At 41.6% G+C, this 13581-nt stretch overlaps 1 protein-coding gene across 1 annotated transcript in view; it reads right to left on the bottom strand.

Annotated features, from left to right (window-relative positions):
- Positions 1-13581, bottom strand: part of LOC112219207 (hatching enzyme 1.2-like) — a 29096-nt gene that overhangs the window by 12474 nt on the left and 3041 nt on the right. Inside the window, exons 2-6 of the mRNA XM_042306939.1 lie at positions 9659-9798; positions 9522-9564; positions 9385-9450; positions 3863-4015; positions 3322-3439 (exon numbers count right to left, since the gene is read on the bottom strand). Coding sequence (XP_042162873.1) covers positions 3322-3439; positions 3863-4015; positions 9385-9450; positions 9522-9564; positions 9659-9798 — 520 coding nt within the window. The remainder of the gene's footprint in view (positions 1-3321; positions 3440-3862; positions 4016-9384; positions 9451-9521; positions 9565-9658; positions 9799-13581) is intronic.

Genomic DNA, 13581 nt, shown 5'->3' with positions numbered 1-13581 from the left:
CTGTGTCATGTTTCCCCTACATAGTGTTACTGTGTCATGTTTCTTCTACATAGTGTTATACTGTGTCATGTTTCCCCTACATAGTGTTACTGTGTGTCATGTTTCCTCTACATAGTGTTACTGTGTCATGTTTCCCCTACATAGTGTTACTCTGTGTCATGTTTCCCCTACATAGTGTTACTCTGTGTCATGTTTCCCCTACATAGTGTTACTCTGTCATGTTTCCTCTACGTAGTGTTACTCTGTCATGTTTCCCCTACATAGTGTTATACTGTCATGTTTCCCCTACATAGTGTTACTGTGTCATGTTTCCCCTTCATAGTGTTACTCTGTGTCATGTTTCCCCTACATAGTGTAACTCTGTGTCATGTTTCCCCTACATAGTGTTATACTGTGTCATGTTTCCCCTTCATAGTGTTACTCTGTGTCATGTTTCCCCTCTACATAGTGTTACTCTGTGTCATGTTTCCCCTACATAGTGTTATACTGTGTCATGTTTCCCCTTCATAGTGTTACTCTGTGTCATGTTTCCCCTTCATAGTGTTACTCTGTGTCATGTTTCCCCTTCATAGTGTTATACTGTGTCATGTTTCCCCTACATAGTGTTACTCTGTGTCATGTTTCCCCTACATAGTGTTACTGTGTCATGTTTCCCCTACATAGTGTTACTCTGTCATGTTTCCCCTACGTAGTGTTATACTGTGTCATGTTTCCCCTACATAGTGTTACTGTGTCATGTTTCCCCTACATAGTGTTATACTGTCATGTTTCCCCTACATAGTGTTATACTGTGTCATGTTTCCTCTACATAGTGTTACTGTGTCATGTTTCCCCTACATAGTGTTACTCTGTGTCATGTTTCCCCTACATAGTGTTACTCTGTGTCATGTTTCCCCTACATAGTGTTACTGTGTCATGTTTCCTCTACATAGTGTTATACTGTGTCATGTTTCCCCTACATAGTGTTACTGTGTGTCATGTTTCCTCTACATAGTGTTACTGTGTCATGTTTCCCCTACATAGTGTTATACTGTCATGTTTCCCCTACATAGTGTTATACTGTGTCATGTTTCCTCTACATAGTGTTACTGTGTCATGTTTCCCCTACATAGTGTTACTCTGTGTCATGTTTCCCCTAGTGTTATCTGTGTCATGTTTTACTCTGTGTCATGTTTCCCCTACATAGTGTTACTGTGTCATGTTTCCTCTACATAGTGTTATACTGTGTCATGTTTCCCCTACATAGTGTTACTGTGTGTCATGTTTCCTCTACATAGTGTTACTGTGTCATGTTTCCCCTACATAGTGTTACTCTGTGTCATGTTTCCCCTACATAGTGTTTCTGTGTCATGTTTCCCCTACATAGTGTTACTCTGTGTCATGTTTCCCCTACATAGTGTTATGTTTCCCCTACTGTGTCATGTTTCCCCTACATAGTGTTACTGTGTCATGTTTCCCCTACATAGTGTTATACTGTGTCATGTTTCCCCTTCATAGTGTTACTCTGTGTCATGTTTCCTCTACATAGTGTTACTCTGTGTCATGTTTCCCCTACATAGTGTTATACTGTGTCATGTTTCCCCTACATAGTGTTACTGTGTCATGTTTCCCCTACATAGTGTTATACTGTGTCATGTTTCCCCTTCATAGTGTTACTCTGTGTCATGTTTCCTCTACATAGTGTTACTCTGTGTCATGTTTCCCCTACATAGTGTTATACTGTGTCATGTTTCCCCTTCATAGTGTTACTCTGTGTCATGTTTCCCCTACATAGTGTTACTCTGTGTCATGTTTCCCCTACATAGTGTTACTCTGTGTCATGTTTCCCCTACATAGTGTTACTCTGTGTCATGTTTCCCCTACATAGTGTTACTGTGTCATGTTTCCCCTACATAGTGTTATACTGTGTCATGTTTTTCTACATAGTGTTACTGTGTCATGTTTCCCCTACATAGTGTTATACTGTGTCATGTTTCCCTACATAGTGTTACTGTGTCATGTTTCCCCTACATAGTGTTACTGTGTCATGTTTCCCCTACATAGTGTTACTGTGTCATGTTTCCCCTACATAGTGTTATACTGTGTCATGTTTCCCCTACATAGTGTTACTCTGTCATGTTTCCCCTACGTAGTGTTATACTGTGTCATGTTTCCCCTACATAGTGTTACTGTGTAATGTTTCCCCTACATAGTGTTATACTGTCATGTTTCCCCTACATAGTGTTACTCTGTCATGTTTCTTCTACATAGTGTTATACTGTGTCATGTTTCCCCTACATAGTGTTATACTGTGTCATGTTTCCTCTACATAGTGTTACTGTGTCATGTTTCCCCTACATAGTGTTACTCTGTGTCATGTTTCCCCTACATAGTGTTTACTGTCATGTTTCCCCTACATAGTGTTACTGTGTCATGTTTCCCCTACATAGTGTTACTGTGTCATGTTTCCCCTACATAGTGTTTTTGTGTACATAGTCATGTTTCCTCTACATAGTGTTACTGTGTCATGTTTCCCCTACATAGTGTTACTCTGTGTCATGTTTCCCCTACATAGTGTTACTCTGTGTCATGTTTCCCCTACATAGTGTTACTGTGTCATGTTTCCTCTACATAGTGTTATACTGTGTCATGTTTCCCCTACATAGTGTTACTCTGTGTCATGTTTCCTCTACATAGTGTTAGTCTGTGTCATGTTTCCCCTACATAGTGTTACTCTGTGTCATGTTTCCCCTACATAGTGTTACTCTGTGTCATGTTTCCTCTACATAGTGTTACTCTGTCATGTTTCCCCTACATAGTGTTATACTGTGTCATGTTTCCCCTACATAGTGTTATACTGTGTCATGTTTCCCCTATATAGTGTTACTGTGTCATGTATCCCCTACATAGTGTTACTCTGTGTCATGTTTCCCCTACATAGTGTTACTGTGTCATGTTTCCCCTATATAGTGTTACTGTGTCATGTATCCCCTACATAGTGTTACTCTGTGTCATGTTTCCCCTACATAGTGTTACTGTGTCATGTTTCCCCTACATAGTGTTACTCTGTGTCATGTTTCCTCTACATAGTGTTACTGTGTCATGTTTCCCCTACATAGTGTTACTCTGTGTCATGTTTCCCCTACATAGTGTTATACTCTGTGTTATGTTTCCCCTACATAGTGTTACTCTGTCATATTTCCTCTACAGAGGTCAGAAGTAGTGGGCTATGGGCCCTGGTCTAAAGTAGTGCACTACACAGGGAATAAGGTATCATTTGGGACACAACCATGGAATCAGACAATCTCATCATCAACACAGTACAAAGTGGTTCTCTCTCACCCTGACTTGGGCTGAATATCCAGGTAGTCCCTCTGGTGTGTCCATGGAACAAAACGCACACAGGTACCTCTCTCCATGTTCTCCATACCAGACTTTATTATCCTCTGATCCAAATCACCTGTGGAGGGAATGAGAGAAACACATCCAAGAAGAAGACTGAGAAGGAAAAGAAGTTCAATCAGTCAACTAAATATTACTATTGTGTGATTTTTTTCCTCCTCCACCAGCCCATATAGTATATATACAGTTGTATACTTAGTTTACATAGACACACACCAACAATACGTTGGGTGGGACAAATGAGCCAAAATTCACCCAACTTATTGTAGGAAGCTTGTGGAAGGCTACCCGAAACGTTTGATCCAAGTTAAATAATTTAAAGGCAATGCTATCAAATACTAATTGAGTTTATGTAAACTTCTGACTTCAACCGTATATATACCAACATATTAGTGGAAAGGTTCAGGACCAATAGCACATATCTGAAACCCTGCTGTGTAGCATATCTGAAACCCTGCTGTGTAGCCTGCTGGTAACTTACTGTAGTCCAATGACAGCCTGTATGCGATGTAGACATGTCCGTCCACCGACTTGGACCACAGACAACTGCGTGCGAAACAGACCTTAGAGCGCCTCCCGGTAGTCACAGCGATATCTCCATCCCTGAAACTAGTGCCGTCTGGAACCTGGGCAGCTAAGGATGGCAGAGACAACACAACAAGGGTACATAGGAGCCATCCATACAGGTGTTTTATCCATATTTTTCAATCCGTTTTAGAATAAGGCTGTAACGTAACGAAATGTGGAAAAAGTCAAGGGGTCTGAATACTTTCTGAATGCACTTTAAGACAGGAGAATTACTCCAGATATAACAGACTGACCCCAGCCCCCCGGCACATAGACTATTGCAGCATAGATACTGGAGGCTGAGACGGGGGGGGGGTCGGGGGACACTGTAGCCCCGGCCAACCAGGCAGGATATAACCCCACCCACTTTGCCAAAGCACAGCCCCCACACCACTAGCTGGATATCAACAGACCACCATCTGACTACCCTGAGACAAGGCCGAGTATAGTCCCCACACCACTAGCTGGATATTAACAGACCACCATCTGACTACCCTGAGACAAGGCTGAGTATAGTCCCCACACCACTAGATGGATATCAACAGGCCACCATCTGACTACCCTGAGACAAGGCTGAGTATAGTCCCCACACCACTAGATGGATATCAACAGACCACCATCTGACTACCCTGAGACAAGGCTGAGTATAGCCCAGGAAGATCTCCTCCACCGCACAAGCCGGAGGGGGCGCAAAACTGGACAAGAAGGTAACGTGACTTAAATACAATATTGCGAAAAAAGATTGGCACGACGTGACGCACCCCTCCTAGGGACGACATGGAAAAGTACCAGTAAGCCAGTGACTCAGCCCCTGTAATAGGGTTAGAGGCAGAGAAACCCAGTGGAGAGAGGGGAATCGGCCAGGCAGAGACAGCAAGGGTGGTTCATCGCTCCAGTGCCTTTCCGTTCACCTTCACACCCCTGGGCCAGACTACACTCAATCATAGGACCCACTGAAAAGATGAGTCTTCAATAAAGACTTAAAGGTCGAGACCGGCTCTCACATGGGTAGGCAGACCATTCCATAAAAATTGAGTTCTATAGGAGAAAGCCCTGCCTCTAGCTGTTTGCTTAGAAATTCTACAATTAGGAGGCCTGCGTCTTGTGACCGTAGCGCACGTGTAGGTATGTACGGCAGGACCAAATCAGAGAGATAGGTAGGAGCAAGCCCATGTAATGCTTTGTAGGTTAGCAGTAAAACCTTGAAATCAGCCCTAGCCTTAACGGGAAGCCAGTGTAGAGAGGCTAGCACTGGAGTAATATGATCAAATGTTTTTCATTCTAGTCAGGATTCTAGCAGCCGTGTTTAGCACTAACTGAAGTTTATTTAGTGCTTTATCCGGGTAACCGGAAAGTAGAGCATTGAAGTAGTCTAACCTAGAAGTAACAAAAGCATGGATTCAAGCTGTCCTTGAAACAGTCTTGATATGTTTGTCAAAAGAGAGATCAGGGTCCAGAGTAACGGCGAGGTCCTTCACTTATTTGAGACGACTGTACAACCATCAAGATTAATTGTCAGATCCAACAATATATCTATTTGTTTCTTGGGACCTAGAACAAGCATCTCTGTTTGTCCTTATGTATGAAACACAGGCTTCCAGGTTTGACCATTTTTGGGCTTCAACATGTTTCATTGAAATGTACAGCTGTGTGTCGTCCGCATAGCAGTGACATTGTGTTTCCGAATGACATCCCCAAGAGGTAAAATATATAGTGAAAACAATAGTGGTGCTAAAACAGAACCTTGAGGAACACCGAAACCTAACATTGATTTGTCAGAGGACAAACTATCCCCCGAGACGAACTGATATCTTTCCGACAGATAAGATCTAAACCAGGCCAGAACTTGTCCGTGTAGACCAGTTAGGGTTTCCAATCTCTCCAGAAGAATGTGGTGATCGATGGTATCAAAAGCAGCACTAAGGTCTTGGAGCACGAGGACAGATGCAGAGCCTCGGTCTGACGCCACTAAAAGGTTATTTACCACCTTCACGAGTGCAGTCTCAGTGCTATGATGGGGTCTAAAACCAGACTGGAGGGTTTCATATACATTGTTTGTCTTCAGGAAGGCAGTGAGTTGCTGCGCAACAGCTTTTTCAAAACATTTTGAGAAGAATGGGAAATTAGATATAGGCCGATATTTTTTTATATTTTATTTTTTATTGGTTAAGTTTTGGCTTTTTCAAGAGAGGCTTTATTACTGTCACTTTCAGTGAGTTTGGTACACATCCAGAGGATAGGAAGCAGTTTATTATGTTCAATATAGGAGGGCCAAGCACAGGAAGCAGCTCTTTCAGTAGTTAGAATAGGGTCCAGTGGGCCATTACTGTTTTTGTGAATGTGTCAAGAGATACAGGATTAAAGACTGTAGTGTCTCCATTGATCCTGGGTCCTGGCAGTTCTGTGCAGACTCAGGACCACTGAGTTGTGGAGAAATACTCTGATTCAGGCAGGGTAACATCACTAGGGAGGATGCAAACAGGCCTAACAAAATCATCAAGAAGACTGGATCTACCATCGGCACCAACCAGGATAAACTAGAGCCCATGCTGGATAAGTTGGTCCTCAGAAAGATTAGAACTATAGAGGCCAACACTAGCCACAGTACCTGGAGCACCACAGTGATTTCACCAACACTAGCCACAGTACCTGGAGCACCACAGTGATTTCACCAACACTAGCCACAGTACCTGAAGCATCACAGTGATATAACCACCACTAGCCAGCCCCTCCACAGTTCCTGGAGCATCACAGTGATTTCACCACCACTAGCCAGCCCCTCCACAGTTCCTGGAGCATCACAGTGATTTCACCACCACTAGCCAGCCCCTCCACAGTACCTGGAGCATCACAGTGATATAACCAACACTAGCCAGCCACTCCACAGTTCCTGGAGCATCACAGTGATTTCACCACCACTAGCCAGCCCCTCCACAGTTCCTGGAGCATCACAGTGATTTCACCACCACTAGCCAGCCCCTCCATAGTACCTGGAGCATCACATTGCGATGGCAGACTGATTCATTTTACCCAGGGCCAAAACAGAACGTTTGTGCAGATCTGCAGATCGTTCTCACCATTTTTTAAAAAACTCCATTGTTGATATGCTGCTTGTAATGTCTGTGTGTCCTTGTTGTGTTTTATGGTGTATTACTGGTAATGTACATGGCCAAAAGTATGTGGACACCTGCTTGTCAAACATCTCATTCCAAAATCATGGGTATTAATATGGAGTTGGTCCCCCCCTTTACTGCTATAACAGCCTCCACTCTTCTGGGAAGGCTTTCCACTAGATGTTGGAACATTGCTGCTATAACAGCCTCCACTCTTCTGGGAAGGCTTTCCACTAGATGTTGGAACATTGCTGCTATAACAGCCTCCACTCTTCTGGGAAGGCTTTCCACTAGATGTTGGAACATTGCTGCTATAACAGCCTCCACTCTTCTGGGAAGGCTTTCCACTAGATGTAAGAACATTGCTGCTATAACAGCCTCCAGTCTTCTGGGAAGCTTTCCACTAGATGTAAGAACATTGCTGCTATAACAGCCTCCAGTCTTCTGGGAAGCTGGGAAGGCTTTCCACTAGATGTTGGAACATTGCTGCTATAACAGCCCCACTCTTCTGGGAAGGCTTTCCACCAGATGTTGGAACATTGCTGCTATAACAGCCTCCATTCTTCTGGGAAGGCTTTCCACCAGATGTTGGAACATTGCTGCTATAACAGCCTCCACTCTTCTGGGAAGGCTTTCCACTAGATGTTGGAACATTGCTGCTATAACAGCCTCCACTCTTCTGGGAAGGCTTTCCACTAGATGTAGGAACATTGCTGCTATAACAGCCTCCACTCTTCTGGGAAGGCTTTCCACCAGATGTAGGAACATTTCTGAGGGGACTTGCTTCCATTCAGCCACAAGAGCATTAGTGAAGTCAGACACAGTGACTGCAATGTTACTATTTTATTTTCTTTCCACCGGAGGAGGTCCTACAGATTTTTGTCCAAATAAAATGTCCGGCGTTAAACTAAGATGTTGCTAAACATGTTGTTCCTCTTCTTCTTTGAGTGTTTATTGGCAGACCGCAACCAGCTAACAGGTGCATACACCGTCCCCTACTGTACTGGAGTGTGAGGCCGGTCACAACCTATCTATATTCTCTTAATAACTGACCCCAAAATTTAAGAAACAATTATAATAAAAAATGTACTCTTCATTCACTAAGGAACCTGGGAGGCGGAACCTCTTAATTCAATGCTCCCTGTAACATTTCTGCTATAAAGTCCTGGAGATATAGAAATCTATTTGCCACCTTCACAATGATTGACTAGTGCAATTTATCACAAAGTCCACCTTCTTCACTGTTAGTGTGTCAGGATCCTTCTCGTGTATGGCCTTCACTGCAGACTGTGGCACATCCACTGGCATCTCATCTCTACTCAAGCTATTTTCACTGCCTCCACATAGGAGACCTGCTGGATGGCCCTGATCCACTGTAACCTCCATCCGTCCACGGCACTCCGGGAACGTGATTCCCATCACAATTACAACAACATACTTCATCTGACTCTTCAACTAATACATATTTATTCCTTCAACAAACACGTGCCAGGTGTCCAAACTTATTACAATTGTAACACTGCAGTGGCTTCTGTACATATCGTCTCACTGCATATCTCATATAATACAAGTTTTATATACATTGAGATAACCATTTCATCAAACAGTAAAACCGATAGGTTTTTCTCCTTCTTTCCGTGGATCATTTAATTCAATCGTGCGTCTACCACTGCCTGAATGTTATCCCTAAAACCACACAGCCTCTATGTCCAACGCCAGACACCTTTAACCGCTGCCCCAATCTGAAAACCACAGCGTTCCACATCATATGTCGCCGTCGAGCCACAGAGCGTTCTCTTGTTATGCTTTTGACACAAAATCAGCATCATTCCGCTCCGGGTCACTCTAACCGATTCCACTTTTCCCAGTTCGTCCTTCACCATATTCGAGACCGCAAACAGGTCACCCCCCCCAAAAAAAAACATCCTTGTTTGTGAATCACACTCCAACTACAAACTGCTGTTCATTTCCAACTTTTCACACCCCATCGTCCTCTCATTCTCACCAAATGTAAATCGCACAATGCTTCCCCCATTGCTTCTCCAAAATAGGAGCTCTAGAAAGATTGTAGATTTTCCAACTTCCTCCTCACTTCTGGTTGTTAAATACAGAGTTCGATTGAAATAGTTACTAAGAGTGAAACGTTTGGCAGGAAGCCAAGTAGCAACAAACAGCACAGTAGTACGGAGACCACGCGGAGGTGCGTTGTGTCACCAGTCATGTGATTAGTCCACTGAGACAGGCGTGAATCGGAGAACTGCTCTGATTCATGCTTGTTTTTGCCTAGTGTAGACCTATAGCAAAAGATGAAGGGTTTTCTTACCTTGGAACTCATTGGCCTCTATGATTTGATCCATCGCTGTCATCTCACTGCGTATAATGTGATCATCTGAAACATAAAATATGGTAATCCTGGTATTCTTGTACTATGAAATGTTGAGTAATATGTTTGTTGTTTACCTGAATAACTTTTAGGGAACCTTTTGGAGCTCACTGAGGTACTCTACAAAATAGAGAGAAATATAATTTTCCTTTTTTATAAAAACTCTACATTAAACAGTTTGGGTACAACAGGTTTAACTTGCACTAGTGTTTACCTGAGCAGGTATGGCCCAGGTACAACAGGTGTAAACCACCATGGACAGCAGGGAAGACACAGTCAAGTCCATCATGGGAATCAGGAAATGTCGAGTACTGCTGGCATCAGCCTTATATACAGCAGCTTCTTGGGATGACTCTAGAAAGTATCCATTATAGTGTTTAACAACCTAATTGTAGAGCCTTCAACCTGTTGTTTAACATAACTACAGGTATTCCTGTTCGGGGCATGGTGGGATACACCTCACAAACATCAACATCATTCAGCACTGTAGCGTCATGTCTGTCGACATAATGATAATGACTCCAGCTTTGGAGTGTTATATTTAACCAACAAGGCCAGAGGGGGTGTGGTATATGACCAATATCCCACGGTTAAGGGCTGGAGTGGCTGGACACAGCCCTTAGCCGTAGTATATTGACCATATACCACAAATCCCAGAGAAATATTATTGCTATTATAAACTGGTTACTATAGTAATTAGAGCTGTAAACAAGTCGTTTTGTGTCATACCCGTGGCATATTGTCTCATATACTGTACGACAGCTTTCACCCAATCAACATCCAGGGCTCGAACGACCCGGTTTATAATATGCATTAGGTGATAATTAGCTGAAATTAGATGTTTGTATTGGTGCTGCAGTGGAAACATTCTTTGGTTTGTTCTTTACAACACAGAGGTTTGTTCTTTACAACATAGAGGTTTGTTCTTTACAACACAGAGGTTTGTTCTTTACAACACAGAGGTTTGTTCTTTACAACACAGAGGTTTGTTCTTTACAACACAGAGGTTTGTTCTTTACAACATAGAGGTTTGTTCTTTACAACACAGAGATTGCTACTATCGTGTTCGTTATCACTTTGTCACTTTGTTCTTTCAGACTCAATTCCTCCTGACCTGTCAACAACAGGATGCAACAACCAATCATATCGCCAATATATTGTAGAGTTGTAGACTAGTCTAGGGAGGATCATTATATTGTAGAGTTGTAGACTAGTCTAGGGAGGATCATTATATTGTAGAGTTGTAGACTAGTCTAGGGAGGATCATTATATTGTAGACTAGTCTAGGGAGGATCATTATATTGTAGAGTTGTAGACTAGTCTAGGGAGGATCATTATATTGTAGAGTTGTAGACTAGTCTAGGGAGGATCATTATATTGTAGACTAGTCTATGGAGGATCATTATATTGTAGACTAGTCTAGGGAGGATCATTATATTGTAGAGTTGTAGACTAGTCTAGGGAGGATCATTATATTGTAGAGTTGTAGACTAGACTAGGGAGGATCATTATATTGTAGAGTTGTAGACTAGTCTAGTGAGGACCATTGTAGAGTTGTCGACTAGTCTAGGTAGGATCATTATATTGTAGACTAGTCTAGGGAGGATCATTACATTGTTGTAGATTAGGCTAGGGAGGATCATTATATTATAGAGTTGTAGACTAGTCTAGGGAGGATCATTATATTGTAGACTTGTCTAGGGAGGATCATTATATTGTTGTAGACTAGTCTAGGGAGGATCATTATATTGTAGAGTTGTAGACTAGACTAGGGAGGATCATTATATTGTAGACTAGTCTAGGGAGGATCATTATATTGTAAAGTTGTAGACTAGACTAGGGAGGATCATTATACTGTAGACAAGTCTAGGGAGGATCATTATATTGTAAAGTTGTAGACTAGACTAGGGAGGATCATTATATTGTAGACTAGTCTAGGGAGGATCATTATATTGTAGAGTTGTAGACTAGACTAAGGAGGATCATTATATGGTAGACTAGTCTAGGGAGGATCATTATATTGTAGAGTTGTAGACTGGACTAGGGAGGATCATTATATTGTAGAGTTGTAGACTAGTCTAGGGAGGATCATTATATTGTAGACTAGTCTAGGGAGGATCATTATATTGTAGAGTTGTAGATTCGTCTAGGGAGGATCATTGTATTGTAGAGTTGTAGACTAGTGTAGGGAGGATCATTATATTGTAGACTAGTCTAGGGAGGATCATTACATTGTTGTAGATTAGGGAGGATCATTATATTATAGAGTTGTAGACTAGTCTAGGGAGGATCATTATATTGTAGACTTGTCTAGGGAGGATCATTATATTGTTGTAGACTAGTCTAGGGAGGATCATTATACTGTAGACAAGTCTATGGAGGATCATTATATTGTAGACTAGTCTAGGGAGGATCATTATATTGTAGAGTTGTAGACTAGTCTAGGGAGGATCATTATATTGCAGACTAGTCTAGGGAGGATCATTATATTGTAGAGTTGTAGACTGGACTAGGGAGGATCATTATATTGTAGAGTTGTAGAATAGTCTAGGGAGGATCATTGTAGAGTTGTAGACTAATCTAGGGAGGATCATTATATTGTAGAGTTGTAGACTAGACTAGAGAGGATCATTATATTGTAGAGTTGTAGACTGGACTAGGGGGGATCATTATATTGTAGAGTTGTAGACTAGTCTAGGGAGGATCATTATATTGTAGAGTTGTAGACTAGACTAGAGAGGATCATTATATTGTAGAGTTGTAGACTGGACTAGGGGGGATCATTATATTGTAGAGTTGTAGACTGGACTAGGGGGGATCATTATATTGTAGAGTTGTAGACTAGACTAGAGAGGATCATTATATTGTAGAGTTGTAGACTAGTCTAGGGAGGATCACTGTATTGCCCCTAAACAAGATCATTAGGTGAGCTATTTTAACCTTGTAACCATGGCTTCAATGTTCTTTCATGCGCAATGCGCAATGACGCACCATGGCCTCCACTTATATTGAAAGGGGGTGCAGCTGTGAATGATGTTATGTTTGGTAAGATCAGTAGTTAGCATATTGCAGATCTGGACAAACAATCCACCGACCTCTATGATTGGTGGATAGTGGACAGGATAGACAGACTGGTAGACCACTATTGGTGGATAGAGGACAGGATAGGCTAGACATGCAACCCTATATGTTATTCAGTCCTATATGTTATTCAGTCCTATATGTCATTCAGTCCTATATGTTATTCAACCCTATATGTTATTAAGTCCTATATGTTATTCAGACCTACATGTTATTCAACCCTATATGTTATTCAGTCCTATATGTTATTAAGTCCTATATGTTATTCAGTCCTATATGTTATTCAGTCCTATATGTCATTCAGTCCTATATGTTATTCAACCCTATATGTTATTAAGTCCTATATGTTATTCAGACCTACATGTTATTCAACCCTATATGTTATTAAGTCCTATATGTTATTCCTACCTATATGTTATTCAGTTCACCACACCGTGCATTTGAGACAGCTAAGCTCTAAAATAGAACTTGGTTTCATTTGAGACGCCTGATGCGCTGTAAATCCTGCCTCTCTGGTTGTCACGGGCCTACAACCCTAATGGTTATCTGAAAGATGAACGAGGAGAGATTAATCAGAGATAAGTAACTAAGAACTCAGAGAGCATCATTTTGGGGTCATATGAATTTAACATTTGAACTACTCAGCCATTTTGAAAGCCATGTGCCCTGACCTAGCTACCTGTTAGTGAATGCATTCTACATGGGAGCACTTGCAACATAACTGTAACATAATACAATGTAAAATATGATATTCTGTTCTTTTGAAATACAATTAATTGATTTTTTGTTTGTTTGATGCTAACAGAATAATACACATTTCTTGGTGATGGTGTAGAACACTTGAATTATGGTTGAATTTGTGAAATATTTGTATATATTTACTGTTTATGGTTTTATTTACAAAATATTTTAATATATTCACAGATTGTATTTTTATTTGTGAGTTAACGTTCAATATACGCACGGATCGTGGTAGAATAAATATACAGATCTACCTCAGTAAAGGTATGCACTAGGAAATGTGATCTGTCAACAAGTAGATAAAGTGAGGGGGAC

Source organism: Oncorhynchus tshawytscha, linkage group LG26 (genome assembly GCF_018296145.1).
Source record: "Oncorhynchus tshawytscha isolate Ot180627B linkage group LG26, Otsh_v2.0, whole genome shotgun sequence".
NCBI classification, from domain to species: Eukaryota; Metazoa; Chordata; class Actinopteri; order Salmoniformes; family Salmonidae; genus Oncorhynchus; species Oncorhynchus tshawytscha.
The sequence above is the reverse complement of the archived record's forward strand: the minus strand, read 5'-3'. Positions and strand labels throughout refer to the sequence as shown.